This window comes from Antennarius striatus, chromosome 8, assembly GCF_040054535.1.
Source record: "Antennarius striatus isolate MH-2024 chromosome 8, ASM4005453v1, whole genome shotgun sequence".
Lineage (NCBI taxonomy): Eukaryota > Metazoa > Chordata > Actinopteri > Lophiiformes > Antennariidae > Antennarius > Antennarius striatus.
The window spans coordinates 24,700,164-24,710,008 of record NC_090783.1 but is presented as its reverse complement, the minus strand read 5'-3'; the positions used below and the strand labels follow the sequence as shown (position 1 = coordinate 24,710,008).

Below are 9,845 nucleotides of genomic sequence, written 5' to 3'. Positions count from 1 at the left end.
TCCAAACACCGAGCGGCTTCCCGTCAACGACAACTTTCTACCGGTTACCGGGTGAATGTAAAGACCGGGACCGGTTCCGGTTGTCCGCCCGGGACTTCAACGCTCTCCTTCATTGATTGATCAGGTGATCAGGGTTGTGAACCGATGTGAATCCCGTCGGGATGACATTTAATGATGAATGGGCTTCAGTGTGTGTGTGTGTGTGTGTGTGGGGGGGGGGTGAGTTAGTGGGTTAGAGCTGGTTAAAGGGGGATGGGTGTGGAGAGGGCTCTGGGGGGGATGGGGCTGGGAACGGATGGAGTGGTGAGGGAAAAGGGGAGGTGTGTGGGGGGTGTCAGTTTGCTGACGTGCTCTCTCATTGGTTCATTCAAATGCTGGGGGAGGGGCAGCCACAAACCCCACTCTCACCAGCTGTAAAGGGCAGAAACAAAGAGAGGAGAGATGGGGCAGGAGGGTCTGTACCTACACCCTCACCCCCCAGCAGAGAGAGAGTTTGAGTTCTAAAGCGCCTTCATTTAAAAAAACACATAAATCACATTGACCAAATTTAAAAAAAGAACAATCTGCCTCAAAGGTTCAGATTCAATCTCCACAACGAAAACCTACAAACCAGAGATTAAAGAATGCAAAGTATGCATATTAGGGAACGTAAAGAAATAAAGACACAGATTCATCTTTACGTGATGCGTCCTGCTAGTCTCAAACGTTACAGGCAACTGTCTAAAATGTAAAGCCAAAGAGTTCTCAGTGATCGAACGCAGAACCTCCTGGACCCCCCACAAGTTCAGCCCCGCATCCTCAGTCAGCATCAGCACCGCATCCTCATTCAGCATCAGCACCACATCCTCAGTCAGCATCAGCACCACATCCTCAGTCAGCATCAGCACCACATCCTCATTCAGCATCAGCACCACATCCTCAGTCAGCATCAGCACCACATCCTCAGTCAGCATCAGCACCACATCCTCAGTCAGCATCAGCACCACATCCTCAGTCAGCATCAGCACCACATCCTCGGCCCCTCACCACTCAAAAGGTTCTTCCTTGTTCTCCAAATTGCCAGCTTTGCCTGTCCTGAAATGAGATGGAGGAAGGTGTGTGCTGCTTTTTTTCTTAACCAAAAAACCCCTCACCACCTTCATCACCACCTTCATCACCACTTTTATGAACCCCCCCCATACTGATATTAAACCACCGTCTATCTGTGTTACCTTTAAAACACTCTGATAGACTGTTAAAAACACTTTTAAGTGTTTCTTTAATACATGAAAGTGCACTGCGTTCCAAGAGTCTCGGAAGGCAGTGCAATTCCGCATGCTGTCAGCCAATAGAATGCGCATACAGTGTCACATGACTACCTACTAAAAATCCGCAATGAGGTGAAGCCGTGCATCTTGAAGAGTGAACAAGCCAGAGATTACAGATTTCATTTATGATATTAAATCTAGCATAATTAATGTATGTAGGAAGGAAGGAAGGAAGGAAGGAAGGAAGGAAGGAAGGAAGGAAGGAAGGAAGGAAGGAAGGAAGGAAAGGGAAGGAGGAATTAATCCTATATGGTCAAGCACGGGCCCATTCGGGCCGAAGCCACGCCTCCTCGTGCCAGTCTGTGTTGCTGCGTCACTGTCGACCTCTAGTGGTCAAAATGGATAATGCTCAAGTGTATAGAGGCCAGAATGGACCCTGAACGCACCACAGTAGTTTCAGAATGTGATGACGTATACAAGCAAAGACATTTCATTGTCAGATTCACTGTTCTCTCAGTTTCTGTGCAATGACAATAAAAGCAAGTCTAAGGCTAAGGAAGAGACTCGATCAGAGAAACATGACGTCACTGACTCCTCCTACTTCCGGGGAAACGCGGAGTAGGAGGCGGGTTGGACCTGGAGTCCTGCCTTCAGATCAGTGATGCGGTGAGGTTCATGCCTGGGGGGGCACTGACTCTATCATAATCAGATTCACACACACATGAACCTACAGTGTAGCTCATTCACCCTTTAATTAGCAACAGTGAGTGGGTTCTGTTGAAAGTCCCAGATTATTTACACACACAAACTGTAACACACAATTAGCACATTTCATTAAAAAAACTTTTTATATGTTTTTTAAATGTTACATTTACTTACAAATGAAGTCCATGCGCCGCTCCTTCTGAACAAAAGCATAAAAACATGTTGAGTTGAGATGTAATCCTCCGTGTTTGTAGTAAAGCAAGGCGAGAGGAAAACTAATGAATGGCTGCTCTTGACTCTCTGACTATAGATTATAGTTTACTGTCACTTCTTCTGCGGCCGAGGAAGAAGAATCCCTGGGATCAGCAGCGCCCCCTACCATGAGGCAGGAGAACTGCGTGCCTCACTTCCTGCCTTTTCCCAGCGGTTTCAGGACCGCTCAACTCCAGAGAGACGTTACACACATGGAGTTGTTGATAGAAAAACACAACATTATATACATTAGATAGATTATGGGAATTGAGTTCATAGATCAAACGTGTGTGAACATTTTAATAGTGACATATAGAGAGATATCATTACGCTCTCACTGTTTAGCTACCAGCACAGCTAGTGGAGTCACTGATCAATCCATGGTGATCAATGACTCACCACAGGTCTCTGATCAGATTTCAGCAGTAAATGTGAAAATTCAGCAATTTTGAGTGAAACAGAAAATAACTTTATAATACACATCACTGGATAGATATAAACATTAACTTATTTCTTCTATTTCCCATTTTTGTCAGGTGAGGCCGTGCCCCCCCCCCGACCACACGTCACTGTGTCACATTTGGAAAGTCCGACGTCCCACTTGGTCTCTGAACGCATCGTGAACGTCAGCCCTGACGTCACCGTCAGCGCATGCGTGCTGAGCTCAACAGGAAACGAGTCTGATCGTGAACCGGGGTCCCGGTCCGGTGACGTTTAACGGCTGTCCGGCGCCCCGATCCGGTGTGACCGCATCAAACTGCCCACGTGACAACCGGAGCGATGATGTCAGAGTGCGACCCGACCGAGACCGGCGAGCCGGCGCTGGACGCGGGAGCGGCGGGAGCGGCGGGAGCGGCGTTTCCGGCCCCGCCGGGGATCTCCGTGGGGGGCGGCTCGAGCCCCGGGGGAGCCGTCCGGATGTGGGAGTCGCGTGAGAGCGTCCTGACCGAACCGGAAGCGGACGCTTCCGGTGAGGACGCGCTGCTGCTGCCGTGCCCGGCGGGGGGCGCGTCTCCGCGGGACAAGCGGGGCCGGAGGGCCCGACGCGGCTCGTCCGACCGGGACGGGCTGGCCTCCCCAGGTAAGCGGTGTGTGACGTCATCATGCAGTGACGAGCGAGGGTTCGGTCACGGGGGGGTGGGGGGTCTGACTGTCAAACTGGGGGCCCCTGGGGGCCTCCGGCGCCAACATCTCGGGTGTCGATTAGGGATTGGTCATCGAGTCCAGACCCCGCCCACTAGAACAACATCCGTCTCGGTAGGACACGCCCCCGTGAACGTTCCGGGACATGTAGATCCGGTCTGACGTAGTCATGTGATCATCTCTGATGACGTCACAATAAGTTGTCCAAAGTCCATGGAGGGGGTCTGTTGTAGTGCGCAGGTTTATTGTCTGACGTCAGGTAACCCCCCCCCACTGCACAGGTGAGGAGGAAGTGAACGAGGCCTGTGATTGGCTGCCTGGTGGTGTTTGTTCTGATTGTGACAAACTGTCAAAAGGAGACGAGGAGATTCTGATGACTCCTCCACCCTCACCTCCTCCACCCTCACCTCCTCCACCCTCACCTCCTCCACCCTCACCTCCTCCACCCTCACCTCCTTCACCCTCACCTCCTTCACCCTCACCTCCTCCACCCTCACCTCCTCCACCCTCACCTCCTCCACCCTCACCTCCTCCACCCTCACTCCCTTCACCCTCACCTCCTCCACCCTCACCTCCTCCACCCTCACCTCCTCCACCCTCACCTCCTTCACCTTCACCTCCTCCACCCTCACCTCCTTCACCTTCACCTCCTCCACCCTCACCTCCTCCACCCTCACCTCCTTCACCTCCTCCACCCTCACCTCCTCCACCCTCACCTCCTTCACCTTCACCTCCTCCACCCTCACCTCCTTCACCTTCACCTCCTCCACCCTCACCTCCTTCACCCTCACCTCCTTCACCTTCACCTCCTCCACCCTCACCTCCTTCACCTCCTCCACCTTCACCTCCTCCACCCTCACCTCCTCCACCTCCTCCTCCACCTTCACCTCCTTCACCTTCACCTCCTCCTTCACCTTCACCTTCACCTCCTCCACCTCCTTCACCTTCACCTCCTTCACCTTCACCTCCTCCACCCTCACCTCCTTCACCCTCACCTCCTTCACCATCACCTCCTCCACCTCCTCATGTCCCGTTCGTCAGACGTTTCCGTGACTCGAGTCAGGAGGGTGTTGACGGACTGGGATTGACTCCGCCCAGAGGCAGTGATGGGCGTGGCCCCCACCTGTGGGGTGATGGGTCAGGAATGGATTAACCCTTGACGGGACAGGAACTGGAACCTTCTAACTGACTTCGTGACGCCAGCTGGTCTGGTGGTGCTGACCCACGTCACTGACTTCCTGGTCCAGGCCGACGCCCACCACCCCTCCTGGAGGTTCACACCATCCCCGTGTTTCACAGGTGCCAACAGCGGAGACTTCAACCTCTTCCCTGAAGACCCCGAGTTTGCCGACATCATCCAGAGGGCGGAGCACGCCATCGAAAACGGCGTCTTCCCTGAGAGGATTTCCCAGGGTTCCAGTGGGAGCTACTTTGTCAAAGACTCCAAAGGGGTGAGAAGAGCCGTCATGTGTCATTAGCATCACGTTAGCATCACTTTAGCCACAGGGAAGTGATGTCATCCGATGGGCGGGTGGAGGTCTGGTCTATCAGCTGTTTTCAATCCTTTCTCCTCAGAAAATCATCGGTGTTTTCAAGCCAAAGTCGGAGGAACCCTACGGGCACCTGAACCCCAAATGGACCAAATACTTTCACAAGGTAGTGGTGTGTGTCGGCAGTGTGTGTCAGCAGCGAGCAGAGCTTGATGCAGGTTTCCTGTTGCCCCTCCAGCTGTGTTGCCCCTGCTGCTTTGGCCGCGGCTGCTTGGTGCCCAACCAGGGGTACCTGTCGGAGGCCGCCGCCTCGCTGGTCGACACCAAGCTGGGCCTGGGGGTGGTGCCGAGGACCAAGGTGGGTCCTGAGAGCAGCCGGGAGAGAGGGCTGTGTTCTGAACAGCAGTTCTCCAGCTAACGCTTCACCTGTCCACCAGGTGGTGTATCTGGCCAGCGAGACGTTTCATTACAGCGCCATCGACAGAGCCAAGTCCAGGGGGAAGAAGTACGCCTTGGAGAAAGTCCCCAAAGTTGGGCGACGCTTCCACAGGGTGGGGCTGCCGCCCAAGGTGAGCGGCCGCAGTGTTTCTACCTGCCAGGTGGAGCTAGCAGCTTCTAGCGCATGCATTTAAAAAGGGAGCAGCTGGGTTTGAGGTCGAACAACAACCCCCCCAAACTGAGGTTTGATACCTGGGGTCATTATTAGCTCCATGTTCATCACCGTCTGGCAGCGTTTCCAATCAGTTCTATGACGATAAACACAATAACACTGTCAACAGAAACTAGCATGAAATGTTCTCTGTAGAGTTTGAGCTGTGGCTATCGTCTTCTCCATCTCCACGTCTGTAGGAACAGAGGTTAGAGGTTAGGTAGGGTTACAGAGTTCTTTTTACCTCAAGAACTGTGCATTCCTGGGACGCACTTTATGCAAATATTTATGCATCCCAAAAGTAACTAGGAATATAAGCAGTCACAGAATGCAACATCCCACGACATGGCAAACACAATCCTGACGTCTGCTTTCCCCTAAATTAAAAATTTTACCCTGACCTACTGAGATAGGTCAGAGAGGAACTGTGGTATTGTATGAGGACGTCTGGAGTGGCAGAGAAGTATGTTAGAGCGGTGCAGGACATGTATGAGGACTGTAAGACAGTGGTGAGGTGTGTGTAGGTGTGACAGAGGAGTTCAAGGTGGAGGTGGGACTGCATCAGGGATCAGCTCTGAGCCCCTTCTTGTTGCTATGGTGATGGACAGGCTGACAGACCAGGTCAGACAGGAATCTCCATGGACTATGATGTTTGCAGATGACATTGTGATCTGCAGTGAGAGCAGGGAACAGGTGGAGGAGAAGCTAGAGAGGTGGAGGTTTGTCCTGGAAAGGAGAGGAATGAAGGTTAGCCGCAGTAAGACAGAGTACATGTGTGTGAATGAGAGGGACCCAAGTGGAAGAGTGAGGTTACAGGGAGAAGAGATCAAGAAGGGGGAGGATCTGAAGTACTTAGGGTCAACAGTCCAGAGCAATGGAGAGTGTGGAAAAGAGGTGAAGAAGCAGGTCCAGGCAGGATGGAACGGGTGGAGGAAAGTGTCAGGTGTGATGTGTGATAGAAGAGTTTCAGCTAAAATGAAAGGAAAGGTGTACAAAACTGTGGTGAGACCAGAGATGTTGTTTGGTCTAGAGACAGTGTCCCTGAGGAAAAGACAGGAGACAGAGCTGGAGGTAGCAGAGATGAAGATGCTGAGGTTCTCTCTGGGAGTGACCAGGATGGATAGGATCAGGAATGAGTCCATCAGAGGGACAGCACATGTTAGAGGTTCTGGAGATAAAGTCAGAGAGGCCAGACTGAGATGGTTTGGACATGTCCAGAGGAGAGATAGTGAACATATTGGTAGAAGGATGCTGAGTTCTGAACTGCCAGGCAGGAGGCCTAGAGGAAGACCAAAGAGGAGGTTTATGGATGTAGTGAAAGAGGACATGAAGGTAGTTGGTGTGAGAGAAGAGGATGAGAAGACAGATGGAGGACACTGATTGGCTGTGGAGACCTCTGAAGGGAAACGCCAGAAGGGAAAGAAGATTTAAAACTTGGGTCTCAGGGACACACCTTGTCTGATGATGGTGCATCCCTGCCAGAAAATGTGCGTCAAAGAGGAAAGGACACACGCAAACGAGAACACTGGGGTTGGGTGTGTGTCAGTCTGCTAGCTAAAAGGACAGGAACCCTCCCATCCAGCAGCTTGAACAGAACCAGAACCAGGTCTCATTCCTCCTGTTAGGTGTTTCTGGTGGGGGGAGTGGGTCATCAGGACTTTGGGATGCTGGTCTGGCCTGCTGACACCCCCTGGGTGTGTGTGTGTGTGTGTGTGTGTGTGCGTGCGTGTGTGTGTGTGTGTGTGTGTGTGTGTGTGTGCGTGCGTGTGTGTGTGTGTGTGTGTGTGTTGGTGTGCTGCCTCCAGGTGGGTTCCTTCCAGCTCTTTGTGGAGGGGTACCGTGAAGCGGACCACTGGCTGCGGCTCTTTGAGGCAGAACCTCTGCCGGAGAACATCAGGAAGCAGTTGCAGGCCCAGTTTGAGCGCCTGGTGGTGCTGGACTACATCATCAGGAACACAGGTGGGTTTCAGGGGGCGTGTCTGCTGTCGTGGATGTTTCAGGTCACGGCTGTGCGCGTCACGCCGGCGTGTCCGACTGAACTTTGTCCTCTTGTCTCCTCAGACCGAGGGAACGACAACTGGTTGATCAAGCAGGAGAAGCCAGGAGGAGAGGAGGGAGGACACAAGGTGAGGTCAGAGCGCACACACCTGTGCACCTGCTTGTCAGAACAAAATGTCCGTCCAGGACCGTGGCTGATGCCAGTAACCACCAGGCCTTTGGACGATCAATCAGTCATTGATCACCATCATCAGCTGCTGATCGGTCAGGTGTGGCTGACGTCTGACTGTCTGTCGCTCCACAGGATCAAGATTGGACGGAGAGCAGCTCGGCTTCCTGCATCAAGATCGCGGCGATCGACAACGGCCTGGCCTTCCCCTTCAAGCACCCGGATGAGTGGCGGGCCTGTAAGCTCCTCCCTCTTTCCTGCTCTGTCTTTCCTGTCCTCTCCCTGTCCGCCACGAGGGGCGCTGCCCCCCATCTTGGATCCGTTAGTCGTTACACTAGATGACCGTGTTGAGGTCACCACACGAGGCTGACTTCACTGCCAGCAGGTAAAGGTGTTCCCTGTCCTCTTTCCCGTCACCAGACCCGTTCCACTGGGCGTGGCTCCCCCAGGCTAAGGAGGCCTTCTCCCAGGGCACTCGAGACCTGCTGCTGTCCCGCCTGTCGGACATGAACTTTGTGCAGGACCTTTGTGAGGACCTCTACGAGATGTTCAAGGTAGGCCAGCTGACACCCCAAGAACCCGCCCCTAGATGTCGGCCACACCTGGAGGCGTCGGCTCTGCCCTGAGGCGTGGGCCCCGCCCTGAAGCGTCCCTGCTGCCCATGGGCATCAGCCCCGCCCAGAGGCATCGGCCCCTCCCCTAGGCGTCCGCCTCACCGCTAACAGTTGTTCTGTCTCCCCAGACGGATAAAGGCTTTGATGAAACCATGTTTGAGAGACAGATGTCTGTGATGAGAGGACAGGTGAGTCCTGACCCCCGTCCCACCCTGCTGTCCCTGCTGCCTCCAGCCCCCCATGACTCCGCGTCTGGCTCCGCCCCTTCACGTTCTCCTGTTTTTGCAGGTGTTGAACCTGACCCAGGCGCTGAAGGACGGGAAGAGCCCCATCCAGCTGGTGCAGATGCCCCGGGTGGTGGTGGAACACAGCCGCTCAGGCAGCCAGGGGCGAGTGGTCGCCCTCGGCAACGCCTTCACGCAGACCTTCCACTGCAAGCGCCCCTTTTTCTCTTCCTGGTAATCGGACAGGTATGGGTAGGTGGGGGAGACTGACTACTACTGTGTCCTGAGTCCTGTGACTGTTTGTGGTTACCACGGCAACAACTGGATGTAAGGCAGGAAGGAATTTTCCCGCCTCAGGTGCCTAGAGAGTTTTGGTGGGCGGGGCTCCTGGACAAAGATGAAGATGCGAATCCCAGCAGAAGAAGAGCGGATGGACAAGGAAGGGCCGCTTCCAGATGGGGGCCTGTAGGAGCGTCGCCAGCTTCTGTCCTGGACCTGGATCCTCAACATTTCACTGCGAGACACTTTGAAACGACTGAATATACTGTTGTGACATCATGGCGGAAGCATTCGGACCACGCTGCTGTGTTCACATGTGTGCTTCAACGTTTTTGTAACTCCATAGAAGAAAGATAATAAAAAGTCAAATGTGATTCAGCTGAGGTCACATGTTCATGTTCCAGCGTCAGAGGAGCGAAGGTCAGCATGATGTTCATGATGTTCATTAAAGATTGTGGCCCATAACCTGTGTTTAAGGACTGGTTCATTATTGACAGTAGGGGTTCCTATATTAATGGTAATAGCTCTTTATTTTAACAGACCTACATCATCTAGAGTTGTTTTTAGTAGGACGTGTTGATGCAGAAGACATTCAGTCTTTGTTGTGAATTAAGGCTTTGACCCTTTTCAATAGTTAAGATCTGGATCATAGTGAAGATTCTGAGGCCACTTGTCTTCATGATGCTGTTATTCTTGGGTGACTGAGATCACCTCTTCCACCACAGGTACTGTTTACAGAAGTCCTGGCAGGACAACAGAAGTTAAATGTGAGGACTGGACATGGGCCACGTGAACACGAATGAAATGTGAACGTAAACATGAAAAAATGTAAATGTTAAAATTACCGTAAATAATAAGATAAATAGTTTGTTGCTCTATCACGGTATTTTGTTGATTGCGTGTGGTTCCTGGAACGCATTAACCGCGAGGAACGAGGGATTACTGTATAATTTATGAATGAATGAATCCATTAAATAAATGAATGGCAGCAGTACATCCACCCTGCCAGCAGGGGACGCCCACCTCAATGAATGAAGCTCTGCTGGGTGGACGGAAAGATGCAGGTGAAGGGGCT

General features: G+C 52.7%; 1 protein-coding gene across 1 annotated transcript; it reads left to right on the top strand.

Moving 5' to 3' along the window:
* Positions 1–2,777: 2,777 nt before the first annotated feature.
* pi4k2b (phosphatidylinositol 4-kinase type 2 beta) lies at positions 2,778–9,254 on the top strand. Its single transcript, XM_068321416.1, has 11 exons — positions 2,778–3,285; positions 4,647–4,798; positions 4,923–5,003; positions 5,076–5,195; positions 5,275–5,406; positions 7,292–7,445; positions 7,548–7,612; positions 7,789–7,891; positions 8,074–8,207; positions 8,396–8,455; positions 8,556–9,254. Exons 1-11 carry the CDS (start codon positions 2,985–2,987, stop codon positions 8,727–8,729), a joined length of 1,476 nt encoding a protein of 491 aa, XP_068177517.1. The 5' UTR covers positions 2,778–2,984; the 3' UTR covers positions 8,730–9,254.
* The last annotated feature ends 591 nt before the right edge of the window (positions 9,255–9,845 follow it).